Genomic DNA, 18,038 nt, shown 5'->3' with positions numbered 1-18,038 from the left:
AGGTTGCCACCTAGTACACGAGCGAAAAACCCGAGTCCGTGAGAGCACCTCTTCGCACAACTCATGGGATTGATCCCACCGATAGACAACCTGACATCGGTTGCACCTGTAACCATCGTAAGTCTTTTTGCACATCGTGGCGTAGTATGGCTTCCTAATTGTTTTCAGTTGTCTTGGTTGCTTTTGACTGTTGAAAGGTGAGGCGAGTGGCGACTTGAGCACTGGGGAAGTCCTCGGGAGGTCTTATTTATAGTTGTAATGGAAAGTACATCACGGCCGGAGTTACTGCTGTGGAGTAGATATAGTGTGTGGTTGGAAATTAGGGATGACTTGGACCTGGGACTGTGGTACAGCCTTGCTTCGCAGTTCATTCGGAAGGGTATATGGAACTATGAATTCATTTGAAGTGATGGTATAGTCCAGGAGTTGGAAATCAGTGTCCTTGCTGTTATGCGTGGCTTTCTCGGTGATTCAGCTTACCAAGGTGTTGTCCATACGAATCACCCGCCCAAATGGCCTACGCCGACTTGCTAGTGGACGAACATGCTTGAAGTAGCGAGGACTATCAACCACCTGAGCTTAAGTTCATGTGGGCCAGTCTCTCAATGGATATGAGAGCCAACTGGGCTTGTAGAAGCTTCTGGCCATCTATAGCTTCACACACAGTTGTGAATAACAACAGAACAGCCTCAACCATGTTCCCGGTCTTTACACAGCCTGCTGCAACGATCAAGTCATTCCTCTATTCACGTACGAGGATCGCCGGACCCATCAGACCCCCTTCAAGCCCGAAAAAGATTTTCACGTAAAAAGCACACGGAGTAGGTGTCATGATCCAAGTGGCCTCGCGACTCTGAAGCTGATGTTGAAGATGGTCATGGTAACGGCGGGCTTCGCGACTGTACCCGTGGCCGTCTGTACAGGCTCTTGTCCCTTAGTCGCGGTGAGGAGGCAAGCTATGGTGGTGAGTCAGGTCACATTAGAAACAGACATTTAAGAGATGAGGCTTACGGCATTCAGTAGGTAGCTGGGCACGCTTTTGGCGCAATTCACACTTGCTGCCTATGACACGTCTATCATCGCGCTCAGGAGGTGACCAAGGGTCAGTCCTTGTCTTCGTCTCGGTTCTGTAGGACAGTTAGCCAGGGCAGTGAAAGTATGACGGCTTCTCTAGAACAAGTCAGGTGAGACCATAGCCGCAAGGAACATATGAGGAAAGCAACATATTGTGGGATCTCGCAAGGTCAGGACTCTTGATAGACTCAGGAATCAATTCCCCATATATCGTCTTGCGGCTATCAATGGCAGCACTTCTACCACCATCGACTCGCATCGTTCCCATGTCTAGTATCGCATCTCCATTGGTCCAGGAAGTTATGACCGTTGGCCTGGTATGAATATTCTGGAAGTTGACTTCATCTAGCCCAATTGTTCCAAAAGATCGTTTTTTTATTCCATTGAGCGCCTTATAGGTTGGCAACTCATCAGTCTTGATCTCTAACAACCCCCAACAACAAAGTGTCTGTAAAATTGGTTGTCCATGAATATTGCCTCCAAACCTCCTATTCTCTCTACCAAAGGTCATCGCTGGTTGAGGGAGTCGACAGCTCAGCCCTCTTTGCGCTCCTTGTCGAGGCCATGGCTTGAAAAAGAAGGGGGAAATCTGTGCAAGATGGCTGGACGTGCCAAGTCGATTAAAAATTATGATGGTCGATCGCTGCTGATCTTAGCCACGAACGCAATTGTCAACGTTACCTTTCGACACCTAGACGTGTCTTGCAGCAATGCACGCCTGTCTGTCTCACAATCCCAGCTTTCCCACTAAGACAACTTCTAGGCCAGGGGATCAGAGTGTAACGTTTGAAATCAGAATTTTACATGCATTTGATCGCTTTAATTATGGAATTCTATCACATGCACCCTCGGTATGGAGTTGACCCTCATTCACATGGCAGTGACATGGGTATACCCTCACGCTTGACTTACCCTACAACAGCGGCTGTGTCCATATTTTCTGGAAACTAGGTGCGATGAAGACGAGCCAAAGCCTGATTCTAGTGCTCACAATACTTTATTGGAGAGAAATAGATTGTAATTGGACGCTATGCTTCACTGTGTACTTGGCTCTGCACCACTCCCTACTCCTCAGTGCTATCACTCTGCCAGCAGTCAGTCTCCCACGGCTTTATAGATTTCCCTTCCACATAATCACCACCAGCAGGCCTCCACATCTGCCAAAAGGTCATGGGCTGTAGCTCCTTCTCAATCTCCATCCACTCCTCGCCGGGTTCTGCCTTGGTAGGCTGCAGCCGGTTGACGTTGACGACCGTGAAGCCATGCTTTTTATAAACGGGCACGCCAAGCTCGGTCGCGTCGAGCCACATCTCGACGCCCATCTTGTCGGCCTTTTTCTTGCCCCAGTTGAGGATCATGTCGGCGACGCCTTGACGGCGATAGTCTGGATGCGTATAGAGGATGTTGAGGTCTTCTAGGGTTAGCAAAGGTGCAGATCGATAGCCAGTATAACTTACAAACTTGTGGTCGCGCTCCCATCTTACTTCTCGGTAGGTCAAACTGCTCTAGGCATCTGCTGACATACTCTCTCCTCTCCCCTTCAGGGTGCCAGTCGGCATCTTCATGGGCGTTATAGTCTTCAAACGGGTTGGTCGGGCATATCTTCCAAAGACAAGCACCAACAATGGTGCCGTCGTCATCCACAACCTTGCCCCAGTAGCTTGTTGAATCAGTGTCGTGCCATACCAGCTGACGAGCAGTCGATTCCTTGAGTGACTCTTCCCTGGCAGAAGGTCCGTCACCGAGAAGAGGGCAGAAGAGTCGGAAGAAGGGTTGATAGGGCTTCTCGTAGGAGGCCCATTGGCACTCAATGACTTGATCAAAGTCGCTGGCAAGATCGACTTCAAGCAGCTTGAAGGTCATGACCGATAATTCTACTTCTTTTCACAAACAAAAATGCCCAACACAGCATCAAAGGTGGCGATTTTGGGGCGAAGAGAGGGTTGCAGCGCTGATATGAGGTGAGGCACAGATGGCTCGAGAACACACCCACCAAAACCGAGAACCTGGAAACCACACCACCACCACATTCATCACAGAGCCCCAACAAGGTCGTCCGTTTGCGCCAATTTCTCCGTTCGCTAGTGACGATGCCGGACGCCACCGAACGGCAGGGATGTGATCAGGGTGATGCGGCGCCACACCGCACGGGATAATGCTCCTAGATATGCAGGAGAAACTTCATTCACCCTTATCACTGTGACGAATTGTGACTGTCAACTCGCCTTTTTTCCCCGGTGTCTGTTGCTGATGAGATCTTGCGAAGCGAAGGATCCTTCAGCTCCTTGCGAGTCGGGCCTTCAAACTGTTATGGAAGGTGATTGCACGGACACTGTTCGGGTCGATCTACCGACAGTGCCGCTGCGGAAGTTACCTGTTGGTCCTGGACATCCCTGTTTGGATGGGGTTGCAGATTTGCAGGGGTGTCAGACCTGTGAACAGCGTGATTCTGTGCCTCAGGGCATCATTGGTCTACCATGCGTGATTATGGCCTCTTTTTTTGTTTCTTTCTTTCTCGAAAATGCTTTTTCTGATATCAAACGTCTCGGATGCTACTATAACTGTGAGTCCAACCACGTCCAACACCTGAGAAGCCTTGTATCAGGATCAGCACAAGATTTCCTAAAGCGGGTTGCAATACATGGGCCGTCCAGCCACTCAGTTCCGGTAACTCCATCTGGGCTGTTTTAAGATCTCGCAGGGGTCGAGAATGAGCTGAGGCCTTCATTCTGTGAGGACAGGGCTTGGGACGCCGAATAGGACACTACAGGGAGTCAATAAGACCCTTAGCAGAGCTGAAATCCCGCGCTTCGACTTTGGCTCTTTTTCTTTTCCTTCCAATTCAGTGTGTCGGAGGACCCGGGGGGACTTCACATGACGAGTGGGAGATGCAAGCCGTAAGACGAATCTATAGGCCATGAATCTGTGCCGCTTTTTCCAAGATGTGACCGTGTTTCGCCTGCAGTGATCCCTTTTCTTAATTGCCTTTTTTCCCTCTCAAGTGTCGGCGCTGTCATTCTTTTTCGTTTCTTCGTTTTCTCCTTTTTTACGCCATGTTACTGTTGCCGCTGGATCGCCCAACATGAGTTCTACGCAGAGAGTCATTACCGACTCCAACAAGTCTCCCCTGGTCCAGGTTTTGACCATGATGTTTCTGGTCGTTGCCATTCTCTCGTGTTTTGTGCGCATGGGGACAAAGATCCACATGATCAAGGCGCTGAGGGTCGATGATATTCTCACCATTGTCGCAACTGTGAGTAGACCAGTCTTGGGCTCGGCGTTCGTGGCTCACTCTGTGTTTTCCAGGTTCTCTCAGTTGCCCAGTCTGCTGTCGTCTTTGTCGCATGCGACCATGGCCTTGGAAAACACTTTGACACATTGAGCACTGACGATGTCGACGTATTCTTCAAGGTAAACGCCCCCATCGTGACCTCTCTTGCGCCACTGACCAAGTTTGCGACCGTAGACACAATATGCCATCAACGCCATGCTGATTGCCTCACTCTTCTGCTGCAAGCTCTCAGGCACAATGAGTCTCCGCATAATGGGTCAAAAGAGCCAAAAATGGATCTTTATCACCTGCGAGGCTGTTGTCGGCCTCTGGGGTCTCACTGCCCTCATCGTCAGCTTCTTCCAGTGCAGCCTTCCTACTCCCTGGCTGTACGACGACGACGAAAAGTGCATTAACCGTACTGCTTTCTGGACTTATTACTCCATTGCCAACATCATCACTGATCTTGCTATTGTGGTGGTCATGTGCGAGAATGTCATGAAGATCCGCACATCACTGTCCAAGAAGATATTGGTGATGAGTGTCTTTGGCAGCCGCATCCTGTAAGTCTCACCCTGCATCTGCCAGGTGCCTTGAGCCAGAGTACTGACATCGACATTCAGTGTCACACCTGCTATTGCTGTCCAGATCTACTACACCAACAAGGCCATCGCTTCAACAGACTTTTCCTTCTCCATCTGGCAAGCCGCCATCACCATCCAGCTGGTCCAATGCCTCGCCATCCTCACAGTCTGCGTCCCCAACTTCAAGCCCTTCCTCGACAGCCTAGAGTCGGGCCAGATCCGGATCGACGATCTCCGCCGGCAGGGTAAGTCGAGCAGCAACGGCTACCCAACCAACCGGGCGGGATACGCGGGCTACAAGTCAGCCGAGAACAGCGCTATGGGCAGCCGATCACGAACGGCAAAGGAACCCCCCACGACCCAATCGCAAGCAAGTCAAGTCTTTGAGATGGTTGACCTGCCCAAGCACAGAAACAAGGCGGCTGGGGATGCGACGTGGGATGGGCAGAGTCGAACGAGTCACTCGAGCCAGACGATTCTGATTCACCAGACTTGGCAGGTGGACGTGGAGAACATGCATGAGAGAGCAATGGAGCGGGACTAAAAAAGACACCGAATTTTCTTTTCTTTTCTCTTCCCCTGAGGGGAGGAGTGTGGCGCTTTAGGGTTTCATAGATGCGTAGACGACAAGAAAAAAGCAATTAAACATGCGGGATGGTCTGAATTTCCCGACTTTGTCACCTTAAAATCGTCTTCTTTTCATGTGAAGCCAAGGTATATTCTGCAGGAGGCTAAAACGGTCTCCACTGTGAAGACGAACCTGCGGGATGCTCTCCCGCAAAAGACAGGGGGTCACTGAGGGGCGACTCCATTTTGTTGGTGGTCATGGCGGGCATGAAGCAAATGCGAGTGTCTTGCGTGTACATTGCATCAGGTAAGACAAGAAAGGACAAGCAGGATGAGAAGGATGAAACACATCCTGTCCCGTCTGGTGTGATGTGGCAAGAGACGACAAGTCAAATCTGGCACTGCCTCGTGGCGTCTCTCTTCACCGTGATCACAGCTGAATCCTCTCTACGCGAGCTTATTCACAGTCGATCTTGTTCTATTCAACCAAATTGCGCAGATGATAGCTTCCATGCGTGGTCCATTCAGATCGCCCCCAGCGCCCATGCAAAAGTTCCCTCCGCCGTAACCGAGGAGTGCAATTCAAGAAAAAGAAAGTAATGACAACGGTCCCCCCATGCTCGCAAAAAACGGTCCTGACCTTCCATCTTCAGGTTGTCACTTTATTCTCGGTACACGGCTTGCTAGGGTCCCCCCCTGACCTGGAAAATTCCCCTTGAGCAAGTGCGCCAAGATGCGACCGGGCGCATCGGGGCAGGATCCGGTTACGTTAAAGACTGCGTCTGGATGTTATAGGTAGCATTCTACTTTCTGCGGCTGCATGCCTTGGTTGTCTACCGTTGACATTGCATCCAACGTGCATTCTTGATTACTTTTTTTTCTGGGAGCTTTTTGTTGCCTACTTACCTGTTCCCTTTCTTTTCTCCTCCTCAATTCTTTTCCCCATTCCTTTGGTGTTTCTGCTTGATTGTGCCGCACCACCACCGCAAACATGGGTAGCGATAACTCGTCCACCTACGAAATGGGCAATTCGGCGGCCGTCAAGGCCAGCAACGCTCAAGTCGCCGTTGAAGCTGAGCCTAATTCTTCGTCTCGATCAACGAGCACATACGGCGATAATGATCACTTGGCCCGACTGGGAAAGAAGCCAGTCCTCAAGGTACACCAACCCCCTTCGACACTTCAAGCATCCATACTGACGAGATACAACAGCGCAACTTTGGTTTCATGTCCATTCTCGGTTTTAGCTGCACCATCCTCATCACCTGGGAAGCCGTCACCGTCCTCTTCGCCCAAGGCCTCAACAATGGTGGCACGGCCGGCGTCATCTACAGCTTCCTCATCGTCTGGATCGGCAACTTTAGCGTCTTCTCCACAATGTGCGAGCTGGTCTCGATGGCGCCCACGGCTGGAGCGCAGTATCATTGGGTTGCAATGTTGGCGCCGCGATCTTGCGCCAAGTTCCTCAGCTACCTGACTGGAATGTTGACTGTTGGCGGTTGGCAGGGCTCGGTCGCTTCAAGCGCGCTGCTGACAGGCAACATGATCTTGGGTCTCACCTCTCTGAATGATGATGGCTTTCAGCCCAAGCTGTGGCAGGGAACGCTGCTGTTCTGGGCCATCTTTATCTTTGCTGTGTTCATCAACACTCTTGCCAGCTCGGCGCTGCCTAAGTTTGAGGGTCTCATCTTGATCCTTCACGTCTTGGGGTTCTTTGCCATATTGATTCCCCTCGTCACTCTGGGCCCCCATGGAGATGCCAAGGAAATCTTTACAACTTTCATCAACAACGGTGCCTGGCCATCTCAGGGATTGTCCTTCATGGTTGGAATGATGGGCAATGTCTTTGCCTTTGTTGGTACCGACGCCGCGTTTCACGTATGATCCGCCACTTCCATGTTTGTAGCCACTACTAACCCTTGCCTAGATGTCTGAAGAGACCGTCAACCCATCTGTCGTTGTCCCCACCTCCATCCTCCTCAGTCTCGTCATCAACGGCGCCTGCGGTTTCGCCATGATCATCGCCATGGTCTTTTGCATGGGTAACTTCGACGAGGCCATTGCCTCTGGTCCTGGAATGCTGGGCTTCCCTCATATGTCCATCTTTAAGCAGGCCACCAACTCCACCGCCGGAGCCACTGTCATGGCTAGCATCATCATGATCCTCGGAGCTTGCGCAACTGTGGGCATGCTGGCTTCGACTTCTCGCGTCTTCTGGTCCTTTGCGCGTGATCGTGGTCTCCCCTTTTGGCGCGTCCTCTCGACGGTTGATGAGCGTACTACTGTTCCCGTCTGGGCTGTCGCTGTTACTACAGGCATCGCGATCCTTCTGTCCCTCATCAACATTGGATCTCCCGTTGCCTTTCAGAACGTCACCTCCCTATCTATCTCCTGCCTCTACGCCTCCTACCTCATCGCCGCCGTTCTGCTCCTCTATCGTCGCATGACGAAGGGCTTCACTATGCCTTCTGGCTCAGACCTTCCAGCCCTGGCAAACACTGCTGGAGCTGAACTGGTCTGGGGCCCCTTCCATCTCCCCGGCGTCTTCGGCATTGCCAACAACATCTTTAGCATCTGCTATCTGGTCGTCATTGGCTTCTTCAGCTTCTGGCCCCCGATGATCAACCCCACTGTCGACATGATGAACTATAGTGTTCTTGTCACTGGCTTTGTTGCCATCTTCAGCGTTGTCTACTACTTTGTCCGGGGACGAAAGGAGTACAACGGTCCCATCGTGGAGACTTAGAGATCATATGGTGCTGTCTCACGAAAAGCGAACTTGTTTTTGAGCGATGCCCCCACGGGCTTGTTACCATATTGTAGAGGGCGGCTACCATTCATTCTACCGCTTTGTACAATACTTGATGAAAAGGCGTTTTAGAAACATAGTAATCCACGTTCTCTTCTTGCTCTACAGCCCCAAGTTATCTGTGCGTGAACCTTCAGAGCTATCTGGTCCATACTACTATCGAGATGGAACCTTGTAGTCTAGGAGCGCCAGAGCTTCCAGATATTGCGCAGAACAGTCTTAATCTGCTCGCGACCATCCCAGATTGGATAAAATCCCACTGCAAGCAATGTCCACCACAGCCATATGAGAGACACGACGGTCCACGCAGTGAAGAACTATAGAAATGTTAGACACTGTAAAGAGAAGACAAAAGGGGAGACGCACTGTTTTGCTGAAGACGTAATTCGCAGCATACATGGGAAGTGGCCAGAGAACCCAATGACCGAGGAACGTAGCAATAGCCCACCAAAGAGCATACCTTGCCCATCGACGTTGGGTATCATCCTGTGGAATCTCAATCGTGCTGCTGCTCGTAACTGACTTGTCTTGGGAGGATTGCTGCTGCTCATTCTCGTCCGAGTCAATGACTAGCTTCTCCTCTTTGAAGTCGTTCCAGTCGTAGTTCTCGGGGCGGATCAGCGAGATGATGATGCTATACAGCATGGGACTGAACAGTGAGGCAACCGTGCCGTACATGCAGGGCAGAGTTCCTCCGGTTGATGCGACTGATACCTCTCCAGAGAAGGCGTACGCAGTGCCGAGCCAAACTCCGAGTCCTGTTCCCATGCCTAAGAAGGCAGAAGTGATGACAGCAGTCTTGCATTGTTTGCGCCAGGTGATGGTGAAGATGACGGGAATGACACCAGGACATGTGAGAACACCTATAAAAGGTTAGTAGTTAAACTCGACTGGGCTTGGGGTTACTTACCCAGCATGTAAAGTGTCCACCCCATATCAACACCGATGTAGTGAAACATGGCCGTGAAGGCAGCTGCCACGACACCAAACAGCACGACTCCAATGTGTCCCCAGCGGATCACCTGCTCGTTACTGGACTCCCTGTTGAAGTAAACGCGATAGATGTCAAAGGTCAAGATGGAAGAGACGGCGATGATTTGTGCGGACAATGTGGATGTGACAGCCATGAAGGTCATCAGGAGAACTGCAACGGCACCTCCTTTACCAGCGACAGCGACGGCAACGTAAGGCAAAGCAAGACCATTCGTTACCTCGGTGGCTGTCATGGCCTATAAAGACTGTTAGATCTCACGTGGAGAGAAAACGATGGATTGCTTACCCTCGGGTATGTCGGGAAAATGGGCAAGGCTTCAAGCCCGAGCGAAGCCATTCCGACCACTGTGCCAAGACACCAGGGAACGCTGAAGTAAGAGATACCTCCAACGACGTATCCAGGCACAACAGCTTTAGGCGATGCAGCAAAAGCCTTCAAAAAGTAACCCGTATCCATCTGAAAAGAAAGGTCAGCTTCTGCCTCCTCCCCTGACAAGGCAGACTTACGACTACTGCTCCAAAGTTGGAGACGAGAAGAATGATGGCGAAAAAGATGCCTTGCTGGGATGTCATGGTGAGAAGGGAGCCTCTGTAGTTGCCTTCGATGACATGTGACTCTTGTGCAGCAACAACAAGATCGTAAAGGCCACCGATAGATCCCACGTATTCGGAAGTAATAACCTTGGCCGTGAGCCAGCAGCACAGAATGAGGATAATAAAGGTGTGGATATAATCGGTTAGGAAACTATGATCGTCAGGTTAGTCATTATTAAGAGGGAACTGTCCAGGGTCCACCTACGTAGCTTTGATGCCTCCAACAAGTGTATACAGAACCACACCAAGCGGTAGCAAGAATGTTGAAGCCATGATGTGCATTCCAGTTCTGGTTCAAGTTGTTAGCTTCGGGTAGCTTTGAACGAGGCTCAAGAGACGCTTACAGAAACGAAATGGCAGCAGATGCGCCCAGAATCATGTTGATGGTGTTGAGGAGGTTGTTGACCACCGCCAGAAAGGTGAAACTGAGATGAGCCACGGTGCCTAGAAAAGGGTCAACTGAGAGAAACCTAATCAAGTTTGCTGGACATACCATATCGAATCCGAATGACTTCCAGGATCGTGTGCGCTTCAGGAATGCGGCTCTTGCACACGACACCGAGGTACCCAAAGAAAACGATGATAGTCGAGCATCCCGCACCATACCAAAAGGCACCGCTTATACCATAGCTATAAGTAACAAAGACACAGCTAAGCAATGCTGTGCTCCAGAGCCAGGACTGCCCATGGTTAGATATCTTGACGCCGCGAGACGGAAATTCGACGTACAGATACAACAGCCGATGCGACAAGGCCGGTTCGGACTCGACGGTTGGCAACCATAAACCTGCAATCAAATATTCAGCATGAAGATTTATTGGGTGATGGTGGCGCGTCATACGTCTCGGCTTTGGAGTTATCTTCGTGGAGAGTCTTCTTCAGAATAGCCGTCACTCCGATCATGCCTATCTGGTTAGCTCGCGCCCGATACAACTCTGGTAAAAAGAAAAGAAACGAACCAAAAGCAAAAGCAAGTCCAGCTGCCACCACGACGCCATATCCAACCGATTGCGGGAGTGGGGATGGGATTTCGGGACTCTCGTCCGAGCGATGACTGAGCGCCATCTTGACTTTGCTTGACTTCAAGGAATGAAGATGCGATATAGAATCCAAGTAAGGAGCACCATAATGTTGATCGAGCAGAAAATCCCCTCCTTATAGTGTTTCACGGGGGTCGCACACGGACACCGTTAATGAGGTAGTGCTCACATCAAAGACAGATGACGAGATCGCACCCTTGCAGTCATTTCTGCGACACGGTAGAACCGAGACATGATGAGGCTATTATAATTCAGAATGTCGTCAAACAAGAGATCCAATGAGATATAATTGCAATCACATCTATATCCTGAAAAGACAGCCATCATCCCTTTTATTGAAGATAGCGAAATCTGGGGTTTCGACAGGGGCCGCGTCTTGGCTTCCAAATGCAGTTTAACGCCGATCGCACCATCGCCAACTTTCCCGGACTACCGGGTTAAAGAGAACTTCCCCCCTGCCTGCCTGCCTCTTCGAGTTTGCATGCCTCCTCGTGGCAAAGAAACCTTTCGATTTACGGCTATGCAGGACGGCGGCGCCCACGCGCCAAACTCGTGTCGGACGTGCCGGCAGAGGCGGGTCAAGTGTGACAGGCTTCTTCCGACGTGTCAGCGATGTGCGGACCTCAAGTTGCGGTGTTTGGGGTATGAGCGGAGGAAGAGGTTGGTGTGGACGAACAGTATGGCCAGCAGAGGCAAGATGATGGGGAAGGCCACATTCGACACAGCTGATGAATTCAGCAAAAGGTCTGACTCTGAAGTCCGTTTACTATTCCCAGAGCCACGGTCAGGCGAACATGGTGAGCGAGAGGCGCGTCCCTCCCCTGTGTCAGTATCCTGGTCGCTTGTCGAACCTGGGCTGCAAGACCTGTCACAAGATTGCCGGCAGTACATACGCTACTGTGAGTTCCCTCCACTCCCCCTTTCGCTCGCTGAACTGACGAGTCAGTCGATCTCGAGCTGTCAAAAGAATGCGTCGTGTACAACAATCCGTCAGCGAACCCCTTCCTCGCACTGATGCCTCTTATGCCTGGTAGTCACGCCTTGTCCCACATTATGGTCTCGATATCGGCCTTCCACTTTACGCATCGGATCGTGATTAATCACATTCAAACCCCTTCGGGCAGCAGCAGGTTTCCCACCCAAGTCTCGGAGGATTGGTACTCGCCGGAAGACCATACCTGGCAAAAGAACCAGCCCAACTATGGCAACTCACTCAGCACGGCCTTCTCGCACAAGCAAAAAGCCCTTGAGTATTTAAAACACGAACTGCAAGTCCACCCGGAGAGAAACAGCGACGCGGTTATTGCAGCAGTCATCCTCTTTATCTGCTTAGATGTGGTCGAGTTTGGGGGCCGAGGGTGGAAACATCATCTGCGCGGTGCTGAAGAAATGATTCGGAGCCGCAAGTCAGCATCAAGAGGAGACTTGGACTCCGCTAGGTGGCTCACGTACTTTGACACAGCGTGCACGACGTAAGAGAATGGCCCTGATTGATCGTTTCTTTGCTAATTTGTATGGCAGATTTGGAATCATGGGATCGACACTGGCGCCAGCAAACCTCTCCAGCCGACCACCAGCCTGTTTGGACCCTTCATTCCTACAGACTCTTCGACACTCTGAACACCAAACTTGGGTTGGCTGTCCGGCTGAACTTCTCTATTTGCTCTCGGTTATTGATTCGATACGCTCAGTCCATCACTCAGTCCCCGAACGAGAAGATACGATTGCCAGCCTCTGCAGCTGCCTTGGCGCCTTTTCGCCCTCAACATGGGCCAAGGATTTCCCAGATCAACAACACTACCAGTCACGATACCACCTTGCCTGCACCTATAAGGCAGCGATTGAGGTTTATGCTTCTCATGTCATCGGAACATCCTCCGAAGACCAATATCTATCTGAATCCTACATCCTCGATACAACGCAACGTGGAATAGCCCACATGCTCTCGATACCACCACACGACTTTCATATCAAGAGTTTAGTCTGGCCGGCGTTTGTTCTTGGGGCAGAAACCGAGCGTTCAGATCTTAGACAAGCAGTGAGGGCGACTTTTCGACATATCTGGGTATCATCGTGCTGCTATAATGCAAGAAATGCAGCGAGGATGCTGGATAAGATATGGGCTTGGGGCGGCGATGGAAGCGGGGACAAGTCGTGGTTGGAGTTTGTTCGGGAGAGGGAAGAAAGCTGGTTGTTCCTGTAGATAGTTAGCGTTGTGAGACATGCAGTTGGCGGAGAGGTGTCACCACTCAGAGGAAGAAGTCACATGGTTGACGGCTCAAGTCTTGGAGACGAGTGGAGGCTTAGCCGAGCGGTAGCGGGCCGGTGAAGATAGATAAGAAAACAAAAAGGTAGACCATGAAACTCTTCCTTTTCTAAATCCTTCTGACGGCCACAGCTGAACTATCTCTCGAGCGGCTTTGATTCCGGCATGTGCGGCCCAGCAGGACAACCAGCCAAGCCAATACCTTGAAGATAACCAAGCGAGGATCCTTACCGAGAAAAGTAGCTATCGCGCAGTTTAAAAACCCGTATCGTCACGCTTATCCGTGTCTGGAAGTTTGGCGTCGACGGACCAATCATCGATAATTGCGCCATCACCATGACCAAATGTGGATATTTTGCGAGACGCGGAACGTTGAGGAGGGGTTGGAGGGGGAACGTGGAGGAGATGTCACCCACGAGATCAGATCTGCCTCTGGGGTTCAAATACCGTCTCCTCGGCTTCAATTGTTGGTTCTGATCACACCATTTTCATCTTCATTTTAAGTTTCCGCCCTAGAGGCCCTATTGTTACATCATGTCTAGCCCTCCTCCCCATCCTCTTTGCCCCCTCTCCGCCTCCGAGATCCAAGCTAGTGCACGCCTAGTGCAGGGTGCGTGGCCGGCATCGGTATCTTTGAGATTCAAGGTCATCACCCTCAGCGAGCCTCCAAAGCAGCAATTGGCGCCGTACCTGGCAGCCCTTGAAAAGGGATCGCCTTCTCCGCTCGATCGCCGAGCTTTTGTCGCATATTATATCCGCAAGACTGTAAGATTGCCCACCGCCGATTTCTGGATAGGTACTAAACGTTTTAGGACATTTTTCATGAAGCCGTTGTCAACTTGACAACTGGGACCGTCGAGAGCAATGTTAGGCTCGGGCCCCATCTGCATGGTAATGCGGACTATGATGAGGCCCAAATGATCGAAAAGGTCGCTCTGGAGGATCCCAAGGTGCTGGCCGAGCTTGAAAAGCTCAAGCTACCAGAAGGCACTGTCGTGTGCGCCGATCCTTGGATCTATGGTGAGAAAATCCATAACAGAAGCCTGACATGTACTTACAACAACAACAGGATCTGATGGTATCGACGATGACCAGAGAATGTATCAGGTTTTCCTGTACATGCGGGATCCGGCCAACTCTTCAGAGCCCGACTCGAACCACTACGCATTCCCACTGCCCATCTCTCCAGTCATTGAATGCACAGAGTACAAGGTGGTTCGAATCGACACCATGCCCACTGGCGCAGACAATACTATCAAGCCTCCTGCTCCGTATCAACCAACGCCTGCCAACGAGTACATCCCAGAGGCCCAGGAACTACGAAAGGACCTCAAGCCTCTCCGTGTCCTGCAGCCTGAGGGTGCCAGTTTCACTGTGACACCCGTAGGCGAAACCGGACATGTTTTGCAGTGGCAGAAGTGGAATTTCTTTATCGGTCAGTTGTCGCACACGCTGGAAAGTTCATGTTGAGTACTCACATTATCTAGGCTTCAACCAGCGTGAGGGCATGGTGCTATACAACGTCAAATATGACGGTCGTCCTCTGTTCTACCGACTCTCTCTCTCCGACATGACCGTACCCTATGCTGATCCACGACACCCCTTCCATAAAAAGTCAGCCTTTGATCTCGGCGATGTCGGAGCTGGTACCACAGCAAACAACCTCCAACTAGGCTGTGATTGCCTGGGCAGCATCCAGTATCTCAGCGGCGTCATCTGCGACGACAAGGGTGAGCCCGTACCCAAAGAGAACTGCATCTGCATCCATGAGCAAGATGCCGGCATTGGTTGGAAGCATGTCAACTACCGAACTGGTCGATCTGCTGTTGTCCGGTCCCGTGAGCTCGTTCTTCAGTCCATCATCACAGTCTCCAACTACGAGTACATTCTCATGTTCATCTTCAACCAAGCTGGAGAATTGACATACGAAGTACGAGCTACAGGCATCTTGTCGACGCAGCCACTCGATCACGAGTTGAACAAGACCGGTGTGTCCTTTGGAACGGTTGTGCACCCTGGTGTGCTTGCTTGCCTTCATCAGCACATCTTCTCCCTGCGCATCGACCCTATGATTGATGGACATACAAATCAGCTTGTGTATTCGGAAACTCACAAAATGCCACGAGACCCCAACTGGAATGCTCACGGCATCGGCTATGAGCTTGTGGAAAAACCTGTTGAAAAGACGGCAGGACTTGACCTCGACTTTGAGCAAAACCGAACCTTCAAGATCACCAATCCCAACTCACTGAACCCCATCAATGGCAAGCCAGTGGGCTACAAGATCATGGCGCCCCCATTCCAAAAGCTGATGAGCGACAACGAGAGCTTCAACTTCCGCCGCGCCGAGTTCGCAGACCACAACATCTACGTCACCACCCACCGCGACCGGGAGCTGTTTGCGGGCGGCTGGTACACGAACCAGTCACGGGGTGGCACAGGCGTACGCAGCTGGGCAGAGAGGAGCGAGACACTAACCCCAGAGTCTGACATTGTTCTCTGGGTGCAGTTCGGCATCAACCATGTGCCGAGGATTGAGGACTTTCCCGTCATGCCGGTTGAGATTCTCAAGGTGCATCTCAAGCCTGTCAACTTCTTTACCAAGAACCCTGCGTTGGATGTGCCGCCGAGTGAGCAGGGTTTCAACCAGAGCACGCTGATTGAGTCGAAGAAGGCTGCAGAGGGTACAGATGCAGGATGTGGGTGCGAGTCAACAGTCTCTTCCAAGTTGTAATTTGAATAGACCGTCAAGATATGCTCTGCTTCAAAAGTTATATTAGTAGTACTACTTCCCTACCTCTGTAGTTACCACGCTGTGTGATGCATTTCTGTGTCGGACCTGACCGGCACTGACAGCTGCCAACCAACACCAACCTCAGATGATGTTGGTAACGCGTTGGCTCTACCAACAAAACATAGTTGAAACAAGCGTTAACCATGTTTCTTTATCCACTTCATGTCCTGTAATAAGACCTGGTACACCGACTCTTTGACATGGCTATCTACCTACTTCATGATAGCTACCTGCCGGCGAACCCCTCTGTCGCTCGTTCTCTCACCCTAAGTTGCTTGACAATCCCCCCCCCCCCCCGGATCAAGATGGTTCAAACCCGGCCCCAATCGAACAACGACGTCGCAGGCTTTTGCAACCTGCCGCCAGAGCTTCTAGCGCCCATTATTCAAACGTTCTGCTTCCACTGTCGCGGAGAACCCGATGCACCTTACCCTAAGGCAAAGTACGTGCAAGAGGCAAACCAGTGGCCACACACAACTTTAGACCGCGATGATCGCAAAACCCTCAACTCTCTCTGCCTCGTTTCAAAGCGAATTAGAAACATAGCACAAGACATCATGTATCATGATGTCCGCCTCGAGCGGATTGACGACGACTTTATGCTCCCTGCAGATCGACGCCTCCCCTCTCTTCCACAGACGGTCGTATCACGCCCAGACCTTGCTCGGATGGTCAAGAACCTCCGCGTACACCGCCACTACAAAGTAGAGGTTCACGTCGACAGCATCCGAGAGATTTACCACATGGCTTCTGAAGCTTTGGGTCTCACCCTCCTGGACATCTGGGAGCGGATGAAGGATGATGCGGGAGAAACCTGGTCTGACTCTATGACCCCCTTCCTCCTTGGGAAGATGGACCACATTCACCGATACCAGATGGAAACGTTTAGTGGCTTTTTTATGGCTGGAGAGCTTGTCACTATGCTGCTTGCCCTATTGCCCAATCTGGAGCATGCAAATCTGGACATACACAAGCCTCCAACGCCAGAAGCCTTGAGGGCTCTGGGTGTCACCCGCTTGCCCTTGCGAGCATTCACCACTGAAGGTCAAGACCGCCTGATCAAGTTGGCAAAGAATCTTGATACTTTGACATTCACAAAAGAGACAAATCTCATAATTCCAGCAAGAGTCAAAACGGTCTGGATCCACCACCAAGAAGGAACTGTCAGGATCGAACACTACCTCCGGAGATGCAAGGCCATCACATCCTTTTCGTGGCAGACATCAAGCACCAGGGTATTTTGCTATGAGTGTGGGATATTCGATGTCGAGGTCAGCGAGATAATAGCACTCCTCCACAAGACTCGCAGAACCTTGAGGTCCCTCTATCTTGACATCCGCTTCCCTTACTACCAGTACCCGATTAAAACGGAAAAGCCGGTCGGTAGCCTCAAGCAGTTCACGGTTTTGGAACATCTTCTTCTCTGCACACATTCGGTGTGCCCAACGACAGGGCCGACAAGAGACATGCCTAGCGACCAGGCGTTGGTCGACATCCTCCCTTCAAGTCTGGCTAGGCTTAGTCTTGTGACTCCTCGTGGTAAAATAGATGTGAAGGTCAAATCGGCCTTGTTTGAATTGGCACATTACCTCGAGCACAACAAAGTTCAACTCCCCAACCTGAAGTGCATACGATGCGACTCCAAAGAGATATTTGAGGGCGACGATGGCGCCATAGCAAGCGCATTTAGGCAGGTTGACGTTAACATTGTATATAAGGAGTTCCCTAGATTTGACTGGAGCTACGAGACGGACCCTGATGCTGGTTATTTACCTGTAATCAGGTGCCATACGTGTGAGGAGTACGAGGCTGCTAGGGCACGTAGAGGTAGGCATTGAGGTGATACATGAGGTAGTCGAGGTGCGTTTGGAATTTTATGGACATATGTATCTATGGACATCTAACAGCTAGATCTGGGGGGCGAGAATAGAGTCAAAAACGTTGGCTTGACCTCAGCTTACTTCGGTGCCAATTTATCGTCACTAGTTCAGGGCCTCGCGACAGGAAACAACGACTTGAGACTGTTCCAACTTCTAGAAACTGCCA

At 51.1% G+C, this 18,038-nt stretch overlaps 8 protein-coding genes across 8 annotated transcripts; 5 read left to right on the top strand and 3 right to left on the bottom strand.

Moving 5' to 3' along the window:
* Window positions 1-828: 828 nt before the first annotated feature.
* On the bottom strand, window positions 829-2,009 carry MRS44_015668 (uncharacterized protein; the record flags this gene model as incomplete). The annotated part of the gene is made up of 3 exons (XM_065619297.1): window positions 829-956; window positions 1,012-1,127; window positions 1,987-2,009. The coding sequence occupies 3 exons, from the start codon at window positions 2,007-2,009 to the stop codon at window positions 829-831; spliced, it is 267 nt and encodes an 88-aa protein (XP_065475369.1).
* Window positions 2,010-2,138: 129 nt separating this feature from the next.
* Window positions 2,139-2,937, bottom strand: MRS44_015667 (uncharacterized protein; the record flags this gene model as incomplete). Its single annotated transcript, XM_065619296.1, has 2 exons — window positions 2,139-2,458; window positions 2,532-2,937. The coding sequence occupies 2 exons, from the start codon at window positions 2,935-2,937 to the stop codon at window positions 2,139-2,141; spliced, it is 726 nt and encodes a 241-aa protein (XP_065475368.1).
* Window positions 2,938-4,156: 1,219 nt separating this feature from the next.
* Window positions 4,157-5,473, top strand: MRS44_015666 (uncharacterized protein; the record flags this gene model as incomplete). Its single annotated transcript, XM_046284184.2, has 4 exons — window positions 4,157-4,327; window positions 4,381-4,485; window positions 4,541-4,908; window positions 4,969-5,473. 4 exons carry the CDS (start codon window positions 4,157-4,159, stop codon window positions 5,471-5,473), a joined length of 1,149 nt encoding a protein of 382 aa, XP_046130190.1.
* Window positions 5,474-6,487: 1,014 nt separating this feature from the next.
* MRS44_015665 (uncharacterized protein) lies at window positions 6,488-8,242 on the top strand (the record flags this gene model as incomplete). Its single annotated transcript, XM_046272192.2, has 3 exons — window positions 6,488-6,655; window positions 6,709-7,374; window positions 7,424-8,242. The coding sequence occupies 3 exons, from the start codon at window positions 6,488-6,490 to the stop codon at window positions 8,240-8,242; spliced, it is 1,653 nt and encodes a 550-aa protein (XP_046130191.2).
* A 242-nt stretch (window positions 8,243-8,484) lies between these two features.
* MRS44_015664 (uncharacterized protein) lies at window positions 8,485-10,957 on the bottom strand (the record flags this gene model as incomplete). The annotated part of the gene is made up of 10 exons (XM_065619295.1): window positions 8,485-8,622; window positions 8,672-9,168; window positions 9,216-9,534; window positions 9,585-9,755; window positions 9,806-10,043; window positions 10,098-10,181; window positions 10,237-10,336; window positions 10,386-10,572; window positions 10,622-10,679; window positions 10,734-10,957. 10 exons carry the CDS (start codon window positions 10,955-10,957, stop codon window positions 8,485-8,487), a joined length of 2,016 nt encoding a protein of 671 aa, XP_065475367.1.
* Window positions 10,958-11,629: 672 nt separating this feature from the next.
* MRS44_015663 (uncharacterized protein) lies at window positions 11,630-13,135 on the top strand (the record flags this gene model as incomplete). Its single annotated transcript, XM_046279569.2, has 3 exons — window positions 11,630-11,831; window positions 11,879-12,404; window positions 12,454-13,135. The coding sequence occupies 3 exons, from the start codon at window positions 11,630-11,632 to the stop codon at window positions 13,133-13,135; spliced, it is 1,410 nt and encodes a 469-aa protein (XP_046130193.2).
* A 597-nt stretch (window positions 13,136-13,732) lies between these two features.
* Window positions 13,733-15,932, top strand: MRS44_015662 (uncharacterized protein; the record flags this gene model as incomplete). Its single annotated transcript, XM_046272193.2, has 4 exons — window positions 13,733-13,963; window positions 14,011-14,218; window positions 14,268-14,633; window positions 14,686-15,932. 4 exons carry the CDS (start codon window positions 13,733-13,735, stop codon window positions 15,930-15,932), a joined length of 2,052 nt encoding a protein of 683 aa, XP_046130194.2.
* Window positions 15,933-16,297: 365 nt separating this feature from the next.
* Window positions 16,298-17,830, top strand: MRS44_015661 (uncharacterized protein; the record flags this gene model as incomplete). The annotated part of the gene is made up of 1 exon (XM_046281397.2): window positions 16,298-17,830. The coding sequence occupies one exon, from the start codon at window positions 16,298-16,300 to the stop codon at window positions 17,828-17,830; it is 1,533 nt and encodes a 510-aa protein (XP_046130195.2).
* Window positions 17,831-18,038: the final 208 nt, after the last annotated feature.

The sequence above is a fragment of the Fusarium solani genome (genome assembly GCF_023522795.1).
Source record: "Fusarium solani strain SB1 chromosome Unknown bctg00000011, whole genome shotgun sequence".
Taxonomy (NCBI): domain Eukaryota; kingdom Fungi; phylum Ascomycota; class Sordariomycetes; order Hypocreales; family Nectriaceae; genus Fusarium; species Fusarium solani.
This window is presented reverse-complemented; position numbering and strand designations above follow the sequence as displayed.